The sequence below is a fragment of the Trifolium pratense genome, linkage group LG5, assembly GCF_020283565.1.
Source record: "Trifolium pratense cultivar HEN17-A07 linkage group LG5, ARS_RC_1.1, whole genome shotgun sequence".
Taxonomy (NCBI): Eukaryota; Viridiplantae; Streptophyta; class Magnoliopsida; order Fabales; family Fabaceae; genus Trifolium; species Trifolium pratense.
Window position 1 is genome coordinate 35,841,025 of NC_060063.1, and position 25,978 is coordinate 35,867,002.

Here is a 25,978-nt window from a genome sequence, read left to right on the forward strand (position 1 = left end):
TTATCCCTTCTTTGGCTTTCTCTTTCTTTACTCTTTTTTCTTCCTTATCCATGAAAAGCAACCACTTTTCTTGCTGCAAAGTTGTTCATCTTTCTTCTTATATTCAGGCAAAGTCTATGGTGCACAAGTGACTTAAGTTGTGCACTATGCACAAGTCACCGAAAACACTATAACGAATACGGATTTTTCAAAATTCACCTTTGATAGAAAATTTATATCATATAGATTATTCATAAATTTTTTTAAAAAAAATTAAAAATCATTTGATATGTTATTAAAACCCGTCAAAATTAACGGTTTATGGATTTTTATTCAATACTGTTAATCTTGATAGGTCTCGATAACATATCAAATTATTTTCAAAAAAATTTAAAAAATTTATGGATGATCCAAACAATATAAACTTTCTATCCAATAATGAATTTTGTAAAATTCGTATTCATTATAAAAATATCGAACACTTGTGCACCATACCGTTAAGTGGTGCATGTTAGACAAAGCCCTTGTATTCATGCATCACTACTCTCACTGTTTCTTCTCTCGTCTTCCATGTTTCCACCTGCACATGCATTAATTTGTACCTCACATCAATGATATGTTTCTGAGGGAATATTCCTTCGTAATTGGCTGGATTAAATTAAGTTCTTATGTTTCTCTGTTTCTTTTATTTTGATATCTGTCCCGTACCTTTTAATTTTGTTACTATGTGGTGATTCTATTTTCATTCTACCCTTTTGAATTAGCATAAGCCATTCTTTGAATTTCTGGACTTATGTTTAGTAATTGGGTGAATTAGAACAGATTTATGCTTTCTTTAATTCCTTCCTTTTGAATTCTGGTTTGTGATTCTGATTGGTGATTTTGTACTTCGGAGTGCAATTTCGTTTTGTCTTGATCTGTTATAATTTGTGATTTTACATCCTGCAACTTTGCTTTGAAATATTGGTTTATGCATTTATGTTTTGAGTGTGTATATTTTGGATTGAAAAGTGGAAAGAAAATCAGAACTTCTAATCAGTGATTAAAACCATGAATTAGGTGATCTTCAATCACAAAATTAATACCTAATTGAATAGTAATCATAGGAAATTAATATTGGATTAATTTGGGACTGTTTTGGGTTGTTTGGAACTTAAGAATCAAGCCTTAACGGAGTTTTTAGGAGATTGCCAACACAGCTTGCTGCTGTTCTGCCCAACAGTGATTTGGGGTAGTTCACTAGGCTTTTCGGACGCGGTTTTGACGTTGGTTAGCTTCTGGTCATTACTTTAGTTTCGTAGAATTAATTTGAGCAATTAACAACCTGAGAGTTAGGATTGGTGAGGGTTTTTGAGTGACTTGTTCATTAGGAAAGTTGGTATTTTGATAAAATAATAATGGTCTAATTGTTAGTGTTTGTCAAAGAGATTGTATTTAGTTTTATCTTGTACCATTAGTTGCACATCAAAGAGATTGTATTTAGTGTTTGTCAAAACAAAAGTAAAACAAACAAGAACAATAATAAGCCGTGAATATATATACTGCAACTTGGCAGCAATGACATCAAAGTCAAATGTCATATAAATGGCATTGAATTCACTAACCGAGAATTCTCAGCAGTTGCCATTGATCGTTAATGGCATTGGATTTTCACACTTTCACAACTGGGAATAAAAGAGAGGAGAATATGAGGCTTATAACCTTTTAGTTTTTGAAACTTTGGATTTGAGAATTATGAGCTTGAGAATTTTGATTTGAGAATTGTTGTCATGTTGATTTGTTGTTGTCGTGTTGACTTTGATAATTTGAGAATTTGTCATTGGTGTAATGCATTCTCCATGTGTTAAGTCCTTTGTTGTCGTGCAGAGGAGTGTTTTTAGGAATATAATTCTGACCTACGACATTGGTACCACATGTGTATTAGGGAGTTTTGGGAATTTTGTGACATAAAGTATATATGTGATTTGATTTGATTTTTAAGTTTAGTTACTTTGCTATTTGTACTTGTTATCCTGTTTTATGTGATTCTTTTAACTAGCATTTACCGATCATTACGTAATTATTTATTTAGTTACTTTGCTTGCATTCATCTCACTTATTGAATATTAGTGCTTACCCTATTACGTTTTATTTGTTGGCTTGGCCCTACGATGTGCAATCGTAGATTTTCAGGTAGAGGGTGAATCTTAGGATTTGTGGTGGAATCCTTTACTCGTACTTGAGGTTGGCATGTAGACGTCTCTTCTGATACTAGTAACATGGGGAAATTCATCTAGTTTTAATTTCAGCTTCTTTTATTTCATAAATATTTTATGGGAACTTTGATGTATTTCTTTTTTATTTTTATTTAATTTCAAACAGTACTTTAGTCCCTCTTTAAAAATAATTCAGACAATTATTATGAGTTTTCAGTTTAATCGGAGTTTATATTTCAGACAATTTATTTCATTTCGGTTGTGAGCTTTTAAGTAAATAGGAATTATGTTTTAGTTTTTAGTAAGTGACACTCTCTTTTGAAAACAATCATTTTTAATAATAACTGTTTAGCATGACAAAAGAGAGTGTCACTTACTAAAAACTAAAACATAGACTAGTTTGGTTGCTCATACTTTATCTAGGGCGGTTAATTCGTAGACTAGTTTCTATAGATTTGATTTTTTTTTTTTATATTGAACTTTTTTGTAATTAATGAAATGCTTTAAGTTTGTTTGGTTCTAAAAGAAAGAGAAAAAAAATGACATTCTATTTTTAGTTTGTTGAGATATTTATGCAACATAAAAAAATAATGAATATAATATATTGAAAATTCGAAAAATATCAAAGAAAAATAAATTTATTGAAATAAGTTATGATAAAATTTAATTAGTTTGTTGAGATTTTTTATTTGTTAGATGAATAGTTTGTCGAAAGAGATACTCCCTCCGGTCCTTTTTATAAGAAACACTTTGAAATTTTTATTTGGTCCTTTTTATAAGAAACACTTTGACACAATTCCATTTGTACCCTTATTAAATACAATCAAATAATTCATTATAATGCTAGTGCATTAATTAGAGAAGTCTATTTTCCATGCTAGTCAAATGTTAGTTTTGGAATATAACATAAAATGTTAGAATCATTAATGAGAAAATTTACCTTCCTTGGTCTGTGTGATTTTGTCAAAGTGTTTCTTATAATAAGGACCGGAGGGAGTATATGTTAAATTGAAAGAAGAAAATCTATTTAAAAATTTGAGAGAGATATAGTTCGTTGAAAAATAAATTTTTTATTTTTAAGTTTTACTTGATACCAATTGGCTATACTATTGATTGATTAAGATTAAGATAAAATGTGTTTAGAAAAACAAGATTAACTCTATATTCCAATATTTACGGATATATTTTGTTTTCTAATTAAGTATTTATCATGAGCAATATCCTCCCAATATCTTTTCACCGACTTTTCCTAGCTTAACTCTATTCAATCTCACTCACTATATAATCTTCTGATCCTTGCCCTTTCCTCTTTTGTTATTATACTACACTTGTTATTATTTTTCTTTAGGTTAATATTGCTTTTTTGGTCTAAGTTATGGGGATTAGTGGTAATCATCACCACCATTTGAGTTTTCACATTCCTCGGGTACTCAATTTTCATCACCACAATGAAAAGAATAAGAACATTCTTCCAAAAGGGTATTTGGCTGTGTTGGTTGGTCAAAACGAAGAGCAACAAAGGTTCGTGATCCCACTATTTTACGTCAACCATCCATTATTCATACAATTGTTGAAAACAACTGAAGAAGAAGAAGAATATGAATTCAAGCAGAATGGACTCTTCACCATTCCTTGCAAAATCGACAAGTTTCACGAGGTTCAACGACTGATTGATATGGAGAAATCTCATCATCACCGTCACCATGCTTGGTGTTTTAAAGTTTGATGAGCATATTATTATTACTAGATTAATTGAGCATATTATTATGTATATAACATGACACTTTTATGTGTTTTTTTCTTAGTTTTCTCCAATGATGTTGATATGATTTAGTAACAAAAATGTTGGATCTTGATTTTTAGATTATTTTTGGGTATAATTATTTGATATCAATGGAAATTTTTTAAAAGAGAATCATATTGTGATGTCAATAATTTTTTTTAATACGGCAAAAACATTATTATAAATATCTTGAATCTTGAGTATAAGAATACTCAAACTCTCAGAAGGAATGGCAAGAGACATTACTACAGAATTAATCATGCAAAAAGGTTGTATTTCTTTTTTGTCAAGTAGTCTAATGACTAGAATTCCCTATCAACTGATTTATAATGTGATGTTCCTATCAACTGAACTAAACTCACAGAGACAATTATATTTGCTTTTCGACCAATAGCTCTAAAAGATGCATATTTTCTAGTAGTAGTTTTATTAAATAAATCTTGCTTATAAGCCAAGTTATTTGTGCTTTCTTTTCTTTTTTTTGAACAAAATGGGGAAATATTATAAATAATGGGAAATGGTGCATGTAGTTCTCTACACAGAAACTATTTACCTAGTCGATCGAAAGGGTTATCAATACACCACTCATAAAACAAACATGATGAACTAATTTATTTAGCCAATAATCACTTCCAAGAAACAAATTTAATGCTATCAACAATCTCGTCATACGTCACTACCTTGCCCAAATCACCGCATGCGAAACCATATTTTTATCCTTTGTTCCTATTCGTGCCCAAAGCACATAAGCTCTCAAATATAGAAAAAACGGAATGAGGTAGAACCAAGGTTATCAAAACCGGACCGGACCGGCCGGTCGGAGCGTGAACCAGTCATGAAAACGGTTCGGTTATGAGCAAAAATCGGATAGGAAACCAACCGGTAAAAAAACGCGTGAACCGATTTTGAACCGGCGAACCGGCCGGCACGGTCCAAGCGGTTCTGCAGACTTTTTCCTTTTTTTTAAAACAAGGCAAAACGACGTCGTTTTAACGTTTTTTTTTTTAATAAAACAAAATTTGAAACAACACAACACGTCGTAGGAATAGGAAAGATTTGTTTTTCATCGTAGGAATTGATTTTTTTTTAAGGTAGTCTAATGACTAGAATTCCCCATCAACTGAACAAAACTCACAGAGACAATTATATTTGCTTTTCGACCAATAGCTCTAAAAGATGCATATTTTCTAGTAGTAGTTTTATTAAATAAATCTTGCTTATAAGCCAAGTTATTTGTGCTTTCTTTTCTTTTTTTGAACTGCAAAATGGGGATATATTATAAATAATGGGAAATGGTACATGAAACTATTTACCTAGACGATCGAAAGGGTTATCAATATATACATCATTCATAAAACAAACATGATGAACTAATTTATTTAGCCAATAATCCACTACAAGAAAATCTCAATTTAACAACGAAATTAAAAGATATTTATTGGCGGTTTTGACCCTCAATAAATTACTGGCGGCCTAAACCCTCAATAACTAAAAAAAATCGCCAGAAAAGAAAAAAGCAGTAATATTAAATTTAGTGGCGGCCTAAACCGCCAATAAATAGTCCATAATTAAGGGGAAGGGAACCATTCCACTTAATGGCGGCTAAAACCCCCAATTAATTGTCTGTAAAAAAGATTTATAAAGAAATTTAGTAATGGCCGCCAATAATTATCGTTTCTCTTGGTCTCTTTCTCAGTTTTAAATCTCACCAGTTTCACAATACTGCTTAATTTGCTTATTTTACTTAGAAAACAAAAGCTTAACTATTTAGTGCTTCCAGATCTATTGTTCCACTTCCTTGAACTTTTTTGGCTCACTACAACATTTACGCTTTTAGACAACAGTTCAAAATTGTAGCCTAAACCATGAAAATTGTTGCCTAAAAGTATAGGGAACAGTTTCCACCCGTTTTATAAGCGAGCGTTACCTATTATCTATGGTTACAGTTTTTTCGCGTTTTGGGCACACTTTTAGAAACCGTCGCCAAAGCTATCGGAAATAGGGAACAGTTGTTCAGCAAACTTTAGGCAACAGTTTTTACCCGTTGCCGATTCTATTTACACTTCAGAACTGTTACCAAAAGATTAAAGCAAAGGGAACAATTTTCAAGTGTCCCTGTTACATATAGGCAACATATTTTTTTTTATTTAAATTTTTTTTTTTGGGTACAAACGCAACATATTTTTAAATATGCATTAATATAGACAATAATTTTAAAAATATTTTGACCAAATTTAATATTCAATTTATACATTTGAAATAAAAATGAGGCAAAAATACATGAAATCCTTTATTCAAATATTTGTATAGTATTACATAAATGCATAGTGGAGTACCTCCACTCTATGGTATGGGTACTAAAAAGTAGCAAACATGTACTGCTACTATAAAACACCTGAAGACTTATTCAAATAAAAAACTATAAAACACCTAAAGTCATGGTTAATGCTCCCATGACTTTTTAATACAAACTAAGACAATATTTTCTCAAAACTATAAATACAACTAAAATTGAGCAAACTGTAAAATAGTAAATTTCCTTTCAATACCCCCACAATCTTGGCTACTTAATCATACGAAGAATCACCTACAACATGCCTTATGTTACTTTCTTTAAACGATCATTATCAATTCCAACCTTTCTTTGATCGTAATTCCTTTTCATCGTATTTCTCCAATGCAAAACCTGCTACACCAACTTAATTAATCAATAGCTGAACAAAAACATAATGAGGACCCAAAACTACATCAATCAAAGATAGCATACTACCACAAACATACTTATAAACTATTTTTGAACGTTTCAAACCCAATTAAATTGAGTTCTCCAATAATTGATGCATTTGCTCTTATTCTTAACTATACAAGAACAACAAACGATCATATTCACAAGAACAACAAACTAGTATATGTTAAAATATAATTGCCAATCTACCATTTTTTCTTTAAACTATAAATTTTATTGATCGCTAAAACCAAGGTTGTATAGCATTGTAAGGGGGAAGGGAGCACATCGCTAAAACCAATCCCATTATACCTACCAACATCCACACAAGGCCACAAAGGGCGCACACCAGAGAGAAACATAAGCTAATGGCATCCACACAAAATACAAAATAGCATAAAACCAAATTAAACCAAGGGGAACTTGAACAACACAAAATAGCAGAGCATCCAAGAATACTGTCATAGACATCCAATTACTCGACAAACCAACCCGGATAGCAACACCAAAACACACAACAGATCACAGCAGCACCTAATTGAAACTGGATAGCAAAACCACATCCAAAGAAAGTAGCAATCTGCTGCGACTGAAGCAATAAAAAACTTGTTTCGCAAAGAAAGAATCCCACCGCTACTGCCTTCCGAAGCTAGAAAGGCAGTTCTCATCTCCCCACAAGCTAAAACACGGATAGCAGCACCATAACATTAAGAATTAGGAATAATATAAGTATATGATAACCAACTAAAACTATTTCTTTCTTTTGAGAGTGTTGTGTCTGCTCTGTCTGAATTCTCATAGGTAACATATAACATATGCAATCTTAGTGCTCTTTTTGTTATTTCTCAAGAAGGTCGTGAGGCAGATATATTGTTGGAACTCATGGCAGGGAAATAACAATATCAACAAAGGAATAAAATATTGAGGCATAGTTTAATTTAATTTAACATTAAAAGAAATACTTTACCACTACTTACATGATACATAGAAGTTCGAATTCATAGAGAATAAACATAGCTTAGCCTAAACAAAGTATTATAAGTAGATATTTCATCAAGCACCTTCTTTGAAAAAACAAACAAAAGGAATGTACATTATTTAACCACGAGAACTAAGCTTACTTTGGTGTTGCAAAATGACTTGAGATTGACAAAATATAGTTTGCTAGAACTCTAGAAGATGTTTTCCCTTATCTAAGTGGATTCACACATGACTTGATTTCAAAAACCCCACCAAAATACCTGCATAACAGTGAGTTAAAACATTAAAATGCTTCTTCCTAACATTAAATTGAGCCACAAAAATTCAGCTAGAATCTCATAGCCAAACAATCGATATCTCATAACCAAATTAACCTAAAAAATTCAGCCACAACAAAAACAAACAAACCCAGAAAAACAAACTAGAAGAAAAAAGAACAGACAAACCTAGAACCACAAACCAGAAAAAATCCTTCAACAAATTCAGATCTACAATCTGTTAATTCCTTCTCAGTGTTCATGCTTAAGCTAAAGCTTACATGATCAACCATGAAACCCTTATCGTAGCCACCAACGCCGCTAGATAATCTCTGAAACTATAACGCCACTAAGAAGGTCGGGGAGATAGGGTCTTTCGGATTGAAGCCATTAATTTTGGTCAAAGAAAAAACACGAGGAAGAGGAATAGATCGAAAACCCTAAAAAGCTAGGGATTGAATGGTGAAAGGGAATATAGATCTGAAACCCTAAAAATCTAGGGATTGAACAGTGAGAGGTAATTTAGAGAGCTACAGATTGAGGTAGATTTTCGATTTTGCGGTGGTGTTTGAAGAGTAGGAGACGAAGGAGAAGGAAGGCACACGGTGGAGTTTTGTGTTTAGATTGGACTAGTGTTTTTTTTTTGAGGGAATTGGACTAGTGTTTTGTACCGAAGTAAAATTATTATTATTATTTTTATAATTAGAGAAATTGTTAGGTGAGTCCTCACCTAATCATTAATCATTAAGCACAACCAATCACATATTAAGCTTTCTTTTTACATACTAAGCTTTCTTTTTATTTTTTTTCACGCTCATTATTTTTTTTCCTTCTTTACATACTAAGCTTTCTTTTTATTTTTTTTTTATTTACTTGAAAATAATTAAATATTTTTTTTACTAAAATTAAATATTTTTATGGCACTATATTAATAAGATAATTCAACCGTTAATTTTACTAAGTTTGTTTATCAATTATTCACTATTTTTTTATCCAACAAATTCATAATAGTTTGGAGTTTTGAACGGTCCATAAGTTTTTTAAAAGTACAAAAATAATAATGAATAAAAATAAGGTATATTCTTTATTAGTACCGAATTTGTATTATTATTTATTGGACACCGCTATTCCATACGGAAAATTCTTTAAAATATAAATTATGTAAATATAAGTTATAGTATCAAAATATGATAAGACATTATACTTAACATGACAATGTATTAATCATTGAAGTGTTCACATAAAAATAATTGAAACATGGAAATTAGAAACAAAAAGAGAGAGCTTAGAAGAAAAAAAAAAGAGCAATTAGAAAGAAAAAAAATTAATAAAGTGCACAACACATGTTTTTTTATATAACTTTTTTTTTCTTTCCTTATTTATAAAGATTTGATTTTAGTTGTTTGTCTATTAATTATTTGTAATTATTTAATATATTAATTAGTTGTAATTATGTGATTGATTTTGTGTTTAATCATTAGTGCTTAGGTGATGGCTCACCTAAGAATTTCTCTTATAATAACATAGTCAAATATTTATCTTTCAAAAAATAAACTTAAATAAAAAACTTTGTAATGTTGAATATTAAAAGTAACAGTGCATAAATGTAGCCTTTTCTCACAAATAATGTAACAGCTAAAAATTGTTCCCACAAATATCTAGGGGCACAGTTGTTAACTATTGCAAAAGAAATATCATAATAACAGTCCGTAATTGTTCCCTTTTCAGTTTAAGGGAACAATTATTTAGCGTTTCCTATAAAGAACTGGCAACAGTCATAATGTGTTGACTAAGCCACTTTTAGGTAACAATTTTTACATGTTGCATAAAACATTGTTGCCAAAGACAACAATTGTTGTAGTGGCTACAAGATGTAAAATCCCACCCTTGAACTTTCTCATTCTCTTTCCAGATCTATTTCTCATTCTCTTCAACAATTCAATTTCAATTTTCATTGCCCCAGTTTCACATGTGAAAAAAATTAGCTTTTTTTTTTACGGTATGTTTGTGAAGAAATGAGTGTGAACGTGAAAATCAGATCTATGTTGCTTCTTCACCATCCTAATTCAAAATTCATGAACACCATTTCTCATATCTATTTCTAATCCTATGTCAAAAAAGATTTGGCTCTGATTCAAAAAGAAAACAAGGGTCACTTAATGTGAAATTGAGTTATGTTCTTGATTAAAAAACAAACCTTTCCATACAATAAGGAGATTTTCTTGAAAACTTAGGGTGGTGAGAAAATCTCAGATAACTTTGTAAGGTTTTTGGGTGGATAATTGCTCTTGTTCATTAGAGTTTTTTATCCCATAAAGTCCAAAAGTAAAATCACAATAATAATGAAAAAAAACCAATGAAGTAAATTAATAATAAAAAAATTAGTCATAACAGTCTATTGTATTGTACCGACTATAATATTAATAGGTGTTCATTTGTCTTTTCTTTTCAGCTATTTACTGGCTGTTTCTAGGCACCTGTAAGGCTGTAATTAAAAAGTTGCATCGTTCACAATTTAGTGGCGGTCTTGGCCGCCAATAAGTTTTGAATTTATGGTGGCTTTGGCCGCCAATAAATTTCGTCATTCTAGTTTGTGGTGGTTCTGGCCGCCAGTAAATTTACCAACGAGTAATTTTCTGGCATACTTGGTCGCCAGTAAATAAATACTTTTTGGCGGTTTTGAGCACTTTGTGAGGGTTTTTGGCCCCTAATAAATGTTGTTTTTCTTGTAGTGATCACTTCCAAGGAACAAATTTATTGCTATCAACAATCTCGTCATACGTCACTACCTTACCCAAAACAATCCAATCATTCCTTAGACTGTCACAATGTCCAAATCACCGCATGTCAAACCATATTTTTATCCTTTGTTCCTATTCGTGCCCAAAGCACATAAGCTCTCAAATAGAGAAAAAACGGAATGAGTTAGAACCAAGGTTATCAAAACCGGACCGGACCGGCCGGTCTGACCGGTCAGAGTGTGAACCGGTCATGAAAACGGTTCGGTTATGAGCAAAAACCGGATAGGAAACCAACCGGAAAAAAACACGTGAACCGGTTTTGAACCGGGTTGAACCGGCCGACACAATCCAAGCGGTTCTGAAGAGTTTTTCCTTTTTTTAAAAAAACAAGGCAAAACGACGTCGTTTTAACGTTTTTTTTTATAAAAAAAAATCTGAAACAAAACAACACGTCGTAGGAATAAGAAAGATTTGTTTTTCATCTTAGGAATTGATTTTTTTGAAGGCAGTATGTTGTCAATTGATGTTATAGTGCTATTTTGCGTTATTGAATTTAGTTTATTATATAATTTCTAATTTTATTTTATTTTGACTTGTGATATTTTATCTTTTTAATGTGTGAAATTGTGAAATATTGAGCAATTATTCATATATTTTTATTTATATATTAATTAAAATATATATTTAATTAAAAACTGTTCGACCCCGGTTGAACCTGGTCCGACCAATTGAACCTTGAACCAGTGAGCTCACCGGTTCGATGACCGGTCCAGTTCTGACAACCTTGGGTAGAACCATATCAACCCCAAACCCTATTGATGCTTTCTTACTATAGTATTGTTTTATGGAAAATGCTAACTAGTGCCCCCGGGGCACTAGTTAAGGATACTAATTATAGTAAAATTACATTGAAACTTGTGTAGTCAATGTTTGTAAAGTATAAAAAGTGTCATTTTCCAATGCAAAAATTGCTTTTTTTGTATCCTTAACTAGTGCCCCGGGGGCACTAGTTAGCATAACCCTTTAAAGAATTGTGCAATCGCACATGGTCCATTGACTTTTATTCGATATTTAAGTTTGTTATTATATTAAGGTAGAAAATATATTTAGAATTGAATATTTGAAAAATTGTTATATAATATTGTTAAAATATAAGTGAAATTATTGCGTTCTTTCTTGTAAACTTATTTATTCAATTTTTATGTTTCAGTGAAAAATAATGGTCCCGTGTATATTTTTAATAAAACATTAAAAAAATTAGGGTAAATAGGGTTTTACCCCCTGCAAAATAGTCGAGTTTTGCATTACCCCCTGCAATAATTTTTTTTGTGATTACCCCCCTGTAATATGAAGATTCCCTCAATTACCCCCCTAAGTTGCCAACTAGATATGAAATCTTTATTTTCGATGATGTGGCACGCATATGTGGATTTTATTTTTATTTTAATTTATTTTTATTGTTATAATGATTCCAAATCATTTTTATTTTAAAAAAAAAAATTAAAAAAATCTGCAACAACATTGAAATGAGTTCATCGAAAATTCATCTTCTTCCATCTTCTTCTTCATCATCTTCATCACAATTGTCATTAGTTCATCACATAAACCCAGAAAAATCCATTGAAATGCAGTTCCCAGAAAAACTCTCACTCACAACAATATCACCTTAAAACTTAAACCCAAAAATTAAAACTTGAACATAGAAAAACTCATTCCTTAAAACACATCCAAACAGATCAAAATAGAGAGAGAGAGAGAGAGAGAGAGAGATAGATAGAGAGCAGTTTTTGCAATTCAATCAAACACGGGTGCTTCTAACTCAATTATCGATCTCTAAGAAAGCAGCTTTTCCAATTATCGATCCACCTCCGCCCCTCCACCGTCTGCAAAAATGAAATCAAGAAGCGAACTCATACAACTTTGTTCCGCCGCTATGCACCGGGTAGCCAAAACCGTCGATGAAGTCGCCGCATATGACGAACTAAGCATCACAAAGTTCAACGGAATCGCTATTCTTTAAGAGTAGGCAGAAGAAGAAAGAAGAGGTTTTGGGCATGGTGTGATTTTCCAGATGTATGATTTTGAGAGCAAAAGTTTCATTTGGATTTGAGTTTGAATTTTGAGTAATGGAGCACAAGGCTACTGTTCGTACATAGTTTAGGTTGTTAATTTGTTATTGAAGAAGAAACATAAGAATTAAGAAAAGATGGGGTAAAGGGTGTGAGAGAGATAAGAGTTAAAGATGAAGATGTTGTTATTTGTTCTTCCTAATCTTTCTTTTTTTGTTGTTGCAGATTTTTTTTATATATAAAAATAATTTGAAATCATTATAACAATAAAAATAAATTAAAATAAAATCCACATATGCGTGCCACATCATCGAAAATAAAGATTCCACATCTAGTTGGCAACTTAGGGGGGTAATTGAGGGAATCTTCATATTACAGGGGGTAATCACAAAAAAAAATATTGCAGGGGGGTAATGCAAAACTCGGCTATTTTGCAGGGGGTAAAACCCTATTTACCCAAAAAATTATTAGGAACTAGTGGCTAGACAGGGCGCGTTCCACACCTGTCTGTATCTATTATGCAAACTTATGTAAAAAAAAAAAGTCTTATGTTCTTGTGAGTTTGTTAATAAAATATTTTTTGTGTTAAAAAAAAGACATGTCTTATATGAGTTTGTTAATAAAAGATTTTCGTTGCTAAAAAAAAGTCAAGGGTATTGTTGATATTATGAAAAGTCTACACAAAAAAACTTTATATCCTCTTTATATACAGGTATAGACTATGCAAACTTATGTAAAAAAAAATGACTTATGTTTTGGTGAGATTGTGTTATCTCGAATTTTTGACCTTATGAATTTAATAACATGCAACATGACACTTTTATGTATTTTTTTTTTTCTTAGTCTTCTCCGATGATGTTGATATGATTTAGTAACAAAAATGTTGGATCTTTATTTTTAGATTATGTTTGGGTATAATTATTTGATATCATTGGAAATTTTTTGAAAGAGAATCATATTATGATGTCAATAATTTTTTTTAATACGGCAAAAACATTATTATAAATATCTTGACTCTTGAGTATAAGACATACTCAAACTCTCAAAAGGAAAGGCAAAGAAAGACCAATTACCACGAGGCTATGGCACAAAACAGAGTTCAATTTTTAGCCTATATGCATAATGCACTTTCATGATATAGAACCTTTACATCGTCCACAAGAACATTAATATCCCTTGAGACATTGTTAAAAATCTTATTGTTTCGGGCATTCCAAAATAACCACAAAGTCGTGTGATAAATCAACAACAAATTAACCCTTCCTTCCTTTAGCGTTTCTTTCCTCCTCAAAAAAATTACAAGAACAAGATAAATAAAATCGGCGCATATTCTTTTCTCTATTTATTTTTTTTTTGTCAAGTAAATTTAGTGGTTAGAAATTTCACCAATCATCTTAAGGTGGATAAATGGGATAACCAAGGTTCAAACCCCGCCCTACATATGAAATGCAATGTCTCTATCAACTGAGTTAAACTTAAGGAATTATTTTTCTCTATTCTAAAAAGGGAGAAACAGATGTCGGAAAATTATAAGAAAATGATGTATCAGTATCCAAAAACAACATATTTTGAGAAATATTTTAGTTTTTTTCTTTTGGCCTTCACCACCGGTTTAATTTGGTACGGGATCAGTTCTGACATCAAGTGGTTTCAGCCCTTTCCCGATCGCAGTAGAAATTAACAACATATTTATCACAAATATAAAATCCACAATTGACAGATAATCTTTTGCAGTAAACAGAAATATAAAATCTCCATAATAAAATTAACAAATCATTAGTTGGTTCAGTGGTGATTAGCGCTAAACTTGATAGGAAGGATCATGGTTCGATCCCCCGCAACTGCGATCAGGAGGGGGCTGAAACCACTTATGTCTGACCTCCGAACCAGATTAAACTGATGGTGAAAAAAAAAAAAAAAAAATTCACAATAAAACTAGGAAGAAACAATTGGAGCCGTCAAATTGTACTCTCACCAAAAACATTTGTTATGCCCCTTCGATTTGTGGTAGAAACAACATCGTCACAAGAAAACCAAATACCGGTGAATTTAACTGGGGCGTAGTCAACAACGATTATGCACGAGATGAACATCCTAACCAGATGTGTTTCAAGGTGTGGATAGTATGACAAACGTGTCAGCAAAGCCAATCAATCGGGATGTTATGCTGAAAATTCCAACGTTGTCCGTTGGAAATCATTTGGTTTTATAGATTTTTCATTTCTTTTGTGCTTAAATTACTGTTGTCGGATTATTCGATGCACAAGATTAGTGCAGCAGAGGAAGCTGCAAACAACATGGCTGCATACTGAGGATCCAGATCAATTCAAATGCATAAAATTCAATCTCAGATTGGCTGACATAGCCTTACATCTTAGTCTCTACATCAATCTCATATAGAGCTTGACATTTTTTTTCTTTTAAATAGAGAGGACTAAGATTTTCATATAATACTACATAGCAAGCATAACATCATTTAAACACATAAATTTCAAACAAAACTTAAAAAAGCATATCTGCTAAGCATCATCAAATCTTGCATTAACTCATAGAGAAAAATGAAAAAGAAATATCGACATTGTCAAACCAGGGTAAAAGTTAAATGAAGTTTTTAAGAAGAGAATGAGAGTTCTCACCTCTATGTGTGCGTTTGATTCGTAAAACAGCAAGAACTGAACATAACAGAATAAAATAATACAGGACAGGACAAAACTGTACCGGAAAGATATAGGGCAATAATATTTTTATATTCGAAAATAAAATGGATATTTTTGTATTTTTTATAGTTGTACCGTGGACAAAAAGTTATCTTCTGGTTTAGTGAGGGACAAAAAATCTTGTTTTTGTCCTGCCTCTTGCCGCCTAATTCGTCCAGTCTCATAACCAGTTTCAAATCAAACAGGGTACAACAAAAGTTGTCAGTCCAGTCCCCTATTTTTTTAGCAAATCAAACGCAAAATGACTCAAGAAGACAACCAAATTTTATATCAGTAATGGTAAAAAGTCCATACTACAGGTTAAATTCCCATTAGTGTAGCAAATTTAAATCCCTTTTTTTCTTTTATTCTTTTGCATGTTTGATGGGTTGTTGGGTACTTTAGGAGGTTCTCATGATAGTTGTTGTCTGTGTCTTTGTTTTTGAGGGATATGTGGTGTGTAGAGCTTTAAGTTGTTTGAACCTTTGTAGTGTATGATTTAAACATAGTTTTAATTGTGGATTTTTTATTCATTTTTTATTTAACAACAAATAAGGAAAAAAAATTCAAAAGAAAGTCAGGTTCAAAACACCCATCAAATTCTAATTCCTCATGCACTTGATGAATGTAGAAACATAAAATTGGATCCATCTATGAAAAAAAAAAATTGGGATTTGATTTTGAAATGCTTCCTAAATATCAAGAATGAGATGCAAAATAGCATGAAAGATTAATGGTTAATTGATTCTTTAGTTATATAGAGAGATTTAAAATGAAAAAATCTTTCGATATTTCCCAAAGATATCAGGTGTATAGAATATTTCTTTTGATAATTTGAGGGTATTTATCCACCAACCAATAAGAACAAGTCACATAAATAAATATACATGTGATATCCACAATTAACTTTTAACCAAATTTTATTTAATCATATTAATATGACTTGTTTTCTTGGCTAAATACGCTCAAATTATCAAAAGACAGTGTAGAAAAAATCATATATATTTAAGGCTACAAATTAAAATTACACATATCATGCCCCCATTATTCAAGATTTCTGGCTCCGTCACTGAGTCCAATCCCCTATTTTTTTTGCAGATCAAACGTAAAATGACTCAAGAAGACAACCAAATTTTATATCAGTAATGGTAAAAAAGTCCATACTACAGGTTAAATTCCCATTACATGCATACCGAAATTACTCTACAAGGTTATAATATCCAAAAGAAATTAAGGTAATATATCTCTCAAAATGTACCTAAAAACAAGCCGTTCAAGCATATGCACTGTTTAACACAATGTACTCACATAAAATACTGAACATGGGTAAAATGCCAAGAACAGTTTATAAAGAAAAATCACTGATAATTAAACCTGACTCGACTATATTCATATCAATTGGCCAACAGGGAAAATAAAAAGCAAGATAACAATATGTAAAAAACTTAACTGCTATGTAAGACCTACACTGACTCGTTGCATAATCTAAGTATCCAACTGCTAAGTATTTTATATAATTGTGATGCACTAATCCAAAACTATAAGTCCAACTTCAATATTAATGTATTAGAGATCTTCATAAGTGTGCAGCCAACATTATGGCTGTATTTGTCCATGATTATACTACGACTTTAAACCTATAGAAATCTCGACCTTTCAACCCTTGATGACTCCAAGCTAGTGATAACCCCCTTTAACTAAGTATTGCAGTTAGTTCAATATGGTTCTTAACTAAGTATTGTAGTTGGCCCCCCGTTTCCAGATCTGTAACGCGGAGTATGAACCGTTTTCGATCAGGCTTGGCTCGGGTCATCTGGGTTTGTATTCTTTGGTTCGGATTTGGTTCACATCCACCACCTCCGGCGCGACGGTGGTTGTCTATCGGCTCTCTTACGGTGTTTGTTCTGTTTGGTTCAATTCCAGCAATTTGCAGTGGTCTGGTTTTTGGCTCGAAAGGGTCGTTTATGCCTGTTGTGTTTTGTCATAGGGTTCTGGTACGTTAATTTGTCCATGTTGACAGTCAGTTCATTCGCCATTTCATACCTCAACTAATGTCACACATCATTTTTTTGCTATTTGGTTTTGCACCCATACGCGGGTTCGCTGGGTAGTACTCGATGTGTCTGTGTTTGTTGTGGTTTTTACCCATTAGGATTAGTTCTAAAACCACTTGTAGTTGGAATTAATTGTAATATCTTTAATTACTACATTTTCATGTGGCTAACTGGGTCAGGTTGATGTCCCCCATTTGTTGTTAAACAGTGCCCCTGGGGCACTGTTTAAGGAAGAATAAATTAAATGGGTCCCACTTTTTTAACCTTGGTAGAAGTAAAATAATTAAATAAAAAAATATTATATAGCAATTTTTTTTTTGCGAAAAGTAAACAGTAAACACAGCTTTGTTGAGCCTTTGTAGAAAAATCGTTTCTTTTCTGTTGACAAAAGAGATCGGACGCCGGCAAGTAGATCAGAGCAGTTTGAATGTGTGGTCGGCGACATGCACAAACAATGGATTAGCCAGATCCATTGTCACTCGGAGCTTATCTGTGAAAAAATGAACTAATCACCGGAAAACCGGAGAATCGCCGCACCGGAGAGTCATGACTGAGAAAATGGAGAAATAAATGGCTATTAACAAGCTTGATGAGTTGCTGGAAAATCCTTGCTTCGTTCATAGTTGTTGCCTTGTAAGTTGGTATGAAAGGTGGAAAGAGAAAAACAGTACCAGTAAAAAGAAAGAGATGAGCGTTACATATTCTTTTAATATATTTTAATTAACATTTATCTGCATCTCTCTTCAATCAAGGCAAAATAAGTGGGACCCATTCACTTTAGTGTTTCTTAAACAGTGCCTTTAGCATTTGCCTTTATTTTATGATTAATCTATTTGGGATAGGGCAGAGGGTTTCCTCTACTCTCCTTTTGCTTAAAAAAAAAAAAAAAACTATATGAGATTTAATCTAATTTTCCTTGTATTATGGATAGGTTGTTGTTGTTGGTACTTGATTCTAATTTCTAACAAACCAATTAAAAAGCACAAATGGAACAACCAAACTGCAGCGAACCACAACACAGTAGACTTGGCATGAAAAATTACAAACCTGAGTTCGTAACAGTACAGCAAAAGCAATGCAACAGAAACATAATTATGCAGAATCGTACAAACCAGAATATTGCGCACACAGCTGTAGCGAACAAATCAGACTCGCAGACATCCAGAAACGCAACATGCATAATGTGCTTATGCAGAAACAGAACATGCAGAATTTACTACTTAATAGTACTAAAGGCCAAAAATTAGTAACATGTCCAGAGATTAAATTCCGGTTACACGCATCCAGAAATTGCTCTATCAGGTTATACATGCCCAAGTCACATGTCAATATCAAAAAGTTGTTAAGGAAAACAAAATACATCACACCAGAAGAGAAAAGCGAAAAAGAAAATACTTTGACATTATTAATATACTAAAGAAAATAATACTACTAACTGCTAAGGATTAAAAATAGTTGTAGAACTTGTAGTCCACAAATCAACAAACATAACTGCAGCTTCAATATTGATGTATTACATGACATGTCTTCGAAATTTCACGGCTACCATTTCCCAGCTACCGTAATTATGGTTGTATTGTCCATAATTATTTGGACTTCCAGTAATTTCAAAGAAATCATATTTACAACTAAAACTATAACCACTTTAAATCCAATAACATATTCAGGTATAGGTGAATATATGCAATAGACTATTGGACTAAACAATCATGGAAGGAGAAATGACATTACAGAAAGAAGTATTGCATGCTAAAAATGCATGAAAATTCAACTTATACATGTAGTACAGGCAAACTAGTTGAGGTTAAGACTGATAAACAATAGGATTTTGAAGAAATGCCAATCAAAACAAAACCAACATATGTCAAAGTAAGAAAAGCTAAACAAATTTCAAAGACAATATGGAACAAGAATAACATATTAAGTCTAAAAGACCTAAATATCTAATCATGACATGCATGTCTTGTCCGCAGTATATGCATGATTGAGTTTTTCCTCATACAAATTTAATAAATAAGAGGACTCGTTCTTAAAACGTTTTTTAAGCATATCACGAAACAACTTCTCGGGCAGTACAAATGGATGCGTTAAGCTTCCATTCTTATGAAACAAACCTTTATTGAGAAGAAATTGCACAACAGCAGCCCTCGGAATGATCCTTTTTTCCAAACTTAGTGACAAAATATATGGTACTTTGGCAATGGCCATAGCATCCCAACCCATCTGATTGACCCAAAAGCTCATCACTAAATTTATTTTGTCAATGGATGTTAACATACAATAAGGTTTCTTTCTAAATGCTTCAACAGCATCTTCATCAGACCAACCCCATTTCTTCAAGGCATCAACTTTCTCCTTCCACAAGGTTTTGGTTACAGTTGCTTTAGCAGTCAATGCTACGGAAAAAATTACTTTCGAAGGATTAAACCCCAAAACCTTTACTTCATCCACAAATTTCAGCAAGTCACGGAACAGGAATACCCGACTCCGGATCTGAAGCAATCTTGCAATGTTTGAGTTGGCCACTCCATTTTCAAGCAGCATTGTGATGTTACGTGACACACCTTGGTCACAAAGTAAAATTGGATTGCCAATTACACAATCAATAGTTTTCTTGTCTGATTGCAAGAATCCATAAAGCAATTCATAGTTTGGGATAATAAAATTCTTCAAGCTTGGAGACAAGATTTTGGGATTTTTACTGACAAGGTTAACAATATCAGATTTAGAAGCACCTTTGGAAAGAAAAAATTGAAACTTTGGCAACACCCTTTTGGAGGGATTGCATGAAAGCAACCCTGGTGACTTCTGAATGGTATCACGTAATTGGGAATCTGAGAAACCATAGTTTCTAAAGAAGTTGAGAACTAAATCAGGGTTTTGGGAAGTTTTGAAACAAACTTTGTAAGTGGAGCAGAGTTTGGAAGCAAATTGTGGTGAGAATTCAAAATTGCGGATGAGGTAGGAGACAGGAAATGGGGTTGAATCGGAAGTGTTTGTGCAGTAACGAAGAGAAAATTGCGATGGGTAACGGTGGAAAAGAGGGTTAGGGTTTGGGGATTGTAATGTTAATCCCTTGAGATAATAATAGATTAGGGTTTTGTGGCGCCATGAATTCGATTTGAACATATTGAAAGCAATAGCGAAAATGGTTTCAAAATCGAAATGTGAAAGAGAAGAATAAAACTATTTATGTTACCTTAAATCTATTCATGTCGGTGGTGGACGGCGAATCACGGCGGCGGTGCGACGGAAGTGCAATTTCCGATGTTTTGGCGGTGCGAATCACGGCTTATAAATATACCAATGAACTCAATTGAAACCTGGAAGAAAAAGGAGTCATTCTTCCTTTGTTTTGGCCGAACAAGACATATGTATATATATTTTCACTCTCATTTTAAATATAAGTAATAAAAAAAATAGATTCATTCTTGAACAAAAAAAAAATTCATTAATAATTGATTAATTTAGTCTATATTATCAACAAAATTCGTTGATTATTTAATAAATATAAATTGTTATTTTTTTCCTTATATTTAAAATTAGGATAATATTGTTTCTTTTTTTGGTAAGTCTATTTTTTATTTTGGGCTAAATAAATTTTTAGTCCCTATAAGTAAAATCGGCAATACCAAGCCTATAGGTGTTCGTGGTTCGGTTTGGAGAAAATAAATCATTCAATCTAAAATTATATTTAACCGCGGTTCAGTTCGGGTTTGGCTGACATATTAAAAAAATTGATCATTTCAATCCAATTTTATGCGGTTTAATTTTGATCTCTTTTTGGATGTATATCCAAACAAAATTATATATTGTAAATTTTTTAATTAAATATTAATATTATAAAACACTATAAAATAATAGTTTGAGTTTTTTAAAGAAATAAATAATGGATTTGGTGGAATATATATGCGATTTTGTTCGATTTGGATCGGTTTTGAAAAATCAATCCAAAATTCAATTCGATCTAGCGATTTTCATAAAATGACATCCAAATGCATCCAAAATTATTCGGTTTTGTTTATCAGTTTATGGTTTTTATTTGAATTGGTTTGAATTTGAACACCCCTAACATCCGAGTCAACCCAAATATAATTCAGACCTTAATTGGACAATTTTTTTTTGGATAAAGCGTAATTTGAAAATTAACTCGTTAAATTTGATTCATGGATCAAGTGAGCTGCAAATTATATTCGTTAAGTAATTTAGTTAAATTTGAGCTAAATATATTAGAAATTGGAAGTTCAAGAGTATTTTAAGGATATTCTCAATTCTAATGAAAAAAAAATTTTATTTTTTTATATTTATCAGTATATTTATGTAAGTCTGAACTTTGTATATGTGTTTATCTTTTAAAATATTTTATACTCAAATTAATTTTTTTTTTAATTCAATATACTATATCTTTTAAAAAATTAAAAGTTGTGATGACAAGAATTTATATGATGTTTTTAGTATTATTTTAGATTAGTTTTTAATAGCTTTAGTAGTAATTGAAGATCAAATGCAAGCAAAAACCTGGAGATGTGAAGTTACTTGACCAAGAAGTAAGAAAAAGTGGAAAATGCACAAAAAAATGAGCAAAAAAGGAAGAAATTCACCTTATATAGTACCCACGACGCAACACGATGAATCTGTTTTATTTTCGAAGAAATTTGATAAATGCCAGCTATCGTGACACGATCTGCCTACGATGTGAAATTCCTGAAACCATCATAGCTACGATAGATACGATGGAGCACGAGAAAAAACCCAAGTCTGCTAAGAAAACTATAAATAGAGCCCTCATCCTTCACAATTATTCATTCCAAAATATTCAGAGTTATTCAAGAGTTAAGAGAACTCTAAGGAGGAGGCGAAGAAGGCAAAGAAGGCAAATGAGCTCTCAAGGCATAAGGTTAACCTTTATGCTTATTCTTTCTTATTGTTCTTGTTATGGTATTTAGTAGCTAAATACTTCTAGTTTAAGTCGAGTAGCTGAACTCTCTTATGAATGTTTGAGTTCATGATATTTTGTCGAGATAACCTTTGTCAAACTAAGATATGTTACTTTGTGTTCGTAAGAAATCCAAATAAATTACAATATCCATCATCTTAGAGCCTTTAATTGCTTTTGTCTACACGTCAAACCAATTTTTCTATTGGCGTATAGTATTTCTTTATAGAGCGACGTTTTCGTTAATTTGATACTCATATTGACTTCTGATCTAACTAAGTTCGGTATCCGAGTCAATTTATGTCATAGATTGAATTCCAATTAATTTGATTATAGTTAGGCATCTGGTTGAATTAATATACATCGAATTACGACCTATAATCAATTTTGTCTACAGATCAACTCAAGTTTCATGTTGTTTATGTTTTTTTAGGGTCTTGCTAAACAGTGCCACCGAGGCACTCTTTAAGCATTCAATTTAAAGAAATAATTTTGATCTGACCTATTTCCTGATTTTATTTTTTGTTTGATTTGAAACATGAAATTAATTATGTATTTTTTTACAAAGGAGATTAATGTATTTAAAGATAATATAATTCTAAAACAAATTATATTAATTTAAATTAATTAAATATTAAGTAATATTTGATTTATTTCTAAATACAATACAAAGATTAATAAATATATTTTTGTGAATATCTATTACTATCTGAGACATAAAATTGTCGGATCTGAATTATTGTGATATTATAGGTGTAAAATGTTTTACCATGTATTTAATGTAATGGTAAATCGGTCCAGATAAAAGGCGTATTGATAAATAAAAAATATTGAAAATTGCAAAAAATCAAATATTTTTGAACGTGTTTAGATGTCATTTTTTCAAAATTGCTGGATCGATTTGAATTTTGGATTAAGTTTTTAAAAATTGTTGGTTATTAATTTTTTTAATGCTACTTATTAGTTCAATTTAATTTCTTTTTCTATTTCATATGTTTCAAATATAATTGATAATTATTATTATATTTTGATAAATTAAGAGCATCGAAGCATCAAAGTAAGGACACTATCCTTCCCCGTCCTCCACCTATATCTCATATTATTAATAAAAAAATTAAATAAAATACAATATTATACAAAAACTGGGGGCATAGACCTAACCAAGCACGTCCACACAAAAGCGCATAGGAAAAAAATATACCAACTTCTAGTTAATCCTAAAACACAAAATAGAAGTCCTAGAAAATCGAGGCGAATGAAGCAGCCGTAAACACGGAAACGGTCAACGTCCTGACTACTCCCTACAACAAGCAGCAAACTATGATTGTTTTTCAAGCAATGCAGTCTGAATCAATCAATGATACATGTATTGAAATATCAAACTTTGGCGAAACAAATTTGTTGAATCCAAAGCAACCCATAACCATTCGAAAGCCAAATCGAGGGATGGTCGATCAAAGGAACTGAGCACCACAAACACGATAATCGCCAAAATAACCATCGAACCCTTAGTGCGCCGAACGACACTACTGCCAACACGGCGTATCCATGCACCTAGCCCTTTCGAACATTATGAGGCCGAGGAAGGTCTTGATGAATCTAGATCGTGGGTGGTTTTGTAACAACCCGAATCTAATTAAAAAAAAATTCTAGTATAATTAGAGGTTCTAATTAGAAGATTTAATATATGAAGTTTAAGGATTTATTGGAGAATTTATAGTAAAGAGAATGACACACTTATGAACTAGTACAAATGAAGGGGTAAATGAGTAATTGGAAAAATAAGGGACAAAGAGGTGAATTGGGCTTTGGGTTATTTAAGTGAAATTGGAAAGAGAAGAAACATTTTTTTTAGCAAACCCTTCCCCTCCAAGCTTCAAACTCCAAAATTTCTTAGTCAGAAGGTTGTGGCTTGCATGTATGATTTTTCCTTCTCAAATCATCTATATAGAACATTAAAGGCTTAACTATACATTTGGTCCCTTACGTTTATTTTAGATTTCAATTTGGTCCCTTACGTTTATTTTAGGTTTCAAATTGGTCCTTTCCGTCAAGTTTGTCACATGTGGCAGTCAATTTGCATACGTGGACTGACACGTGGCACTTGGACACGCTGACACGTGTACTGTTCAAACGGTGTTAGTGACAAAACTAACGGAAAGGACTAACTTGAAACTTAAAATAAACGTAAGGGACCAAATTGATACTTTTTAAACGTAAGGGACCAAATTGAAACCTAAAATAAACGTAAGGGACCAAATGTGTAGTTAAGCCAACATTAAACAACAACAATTACAATTTCTCTCCCCCCAATTCTTTACTCTGTCCAAAAATTAAACCCTTAGAACTCAATCCTCAATTCTTCAAATTTAGTTCTTGCATGTGTGATACTAGATTTCCGACCCGTGCAACGCACGGGCAAGCATTTGTTATATATTTTAATCAAACATTGAGCTAAAAATAATAGAATAATAGAATAATACCATGATAAAACATTGATTAGTACCATGATAAATAATTAGGCATAATATTAAGATATCAAACATTGACCTAAAAATAATAGAATAATACGAAATAGTATAATAACAATGACATAGGTTAATCAATAATACAACACATGATTTTTAAAGTAACTTGAAACTCATACTAATCAAACTATAATAAAACAACACATGGTTCAAACCATAATAAAACATCACATTGTTCTTAAAACATAAGCTAAACTGAACAAATGATAAATAGAGTTACTCATGTTGGTCGATGATTCGAACCTTCAAAATTTCTGGTGGATCTAAAAGAGTAATCCTAAGCCTGGAACCAATGTTGATATTAGCTTGTTTGACAAATGCAATCCACCCTTGAGTTATATACTTCTCATTCATATTTCTTGGTGATGTATTAATCATGCAATTCACAAAAATGTTTGAGTTATCCAAAATCAGAAGAATCTGTCGTTGCTGAGGTAGCAAATAGTTAGACACGATTGTTCGGGGGAAATGCTGTCCAGTTGAATAATATATACGTGAATTAGTATACTGATAAAAAAGTATGTGAGGGTAAGTTAAATATAAGTTCAAAACAAAATATGAATTGTCTATATTACCAAAACTGCTCTGCCCTGAACATGGTTAGCAGTGGTAACCATCTCCCAAAATCTTGGTGGTTCAACATTTTCTCCATGAATCACATTCATCTAACAATACAATATTTGTAAGATATAATGAGAAGACTAATACACCATGTAGATATATAAATTGGTAAAGTATACCCTAAAACCACTATAAAAATGCAGTATACAAATATCTGCATATTTTGCAGAATTTGCTTTGAATCTGTGCATTTGATTTCATGAAAATAACTCTGTTAATGTAATGTTTGGTCACAATGAATCATAATTCGATGCATGTCAATTAGTGAGAGTATTGTTCGAAGTAAAGATGGAAACTGGGATGATAAGCAACATACCTTTGTAAGAGTAGAAGCAAAGCCTTGTAATCTGATGGTTTTGGTTGGCGGCTGATGTTTCAAAATGCTTCCCAATCTTTCCTTGTTAAAACCCTAG

General features: G+C 32.0%; 1 protein-coding gene and 2 long non-coding RNA genes across 3 annotated transcripts; all 3 read right to left on the reverse strand.

Moving 5' to 3' along the window:
* Nucleotides 1-6,223: 6,223 nt before the first annotated feature.
* Nucleotides 6,224-8,589, reverse strand: LOC123885691. Its single transcript, XR_006801223.1, has 3 exons — nucleotides 8,110-8,589; nucleotides 7,804-7,923; nucleotides 6,224-6,643 (listed from the first exon to the last, which is right to left on the reverse strand). It is a non-coding gene; the product is annotated as an uncharacterized LOC123885691 (long non-coding RNA).
* Nucleotides 8,590-18,854: 10,265 nt separating this feature from the next.
* LOC123887476 lies at nucleotides 18,855-20,834 on the reverse strand. Its single transcript, XM_045936790.1, has one exon. The coding sequence runs from the start codon at nucleotides 20,607-20,609 to the stop codon at nucleotides 19,428-19,430; it is 1,182 nt and encodes a 393-aa protein (XP_045792746.1). The 5' UTR covers nucleotides 20,610-20,834; the 3' UTR covers nucleotides 18,855-19,427.
* Nucleotides 20,835-25,325: 4,491 nt separating this feature from the next.
* Nucleotides 25,326-25,978, reverse strand: LOC123887140. Its single transcript, XR_006801368.1, has 3 exons — nucleotides 25,882-25,978; nucleotides 25,520-25,609; nucleotides 25,326-25,415 (listed from the first exon to the last, which is right to left on the reverse strand). It is a non-coding gene; the product is annotated as an uncharacterized LOC123887140 (long non-coding RNA).

Bases quoted from the DNA above. Each gene is read 5' to 3' on its own strand.
- LOC123887476 (XM_045936790.1), bottom strand. From the start codon at position 20,609: ATGTTCAAATCGAATTCATGGCGCCACAAAACCCTAATCTATTATTAT.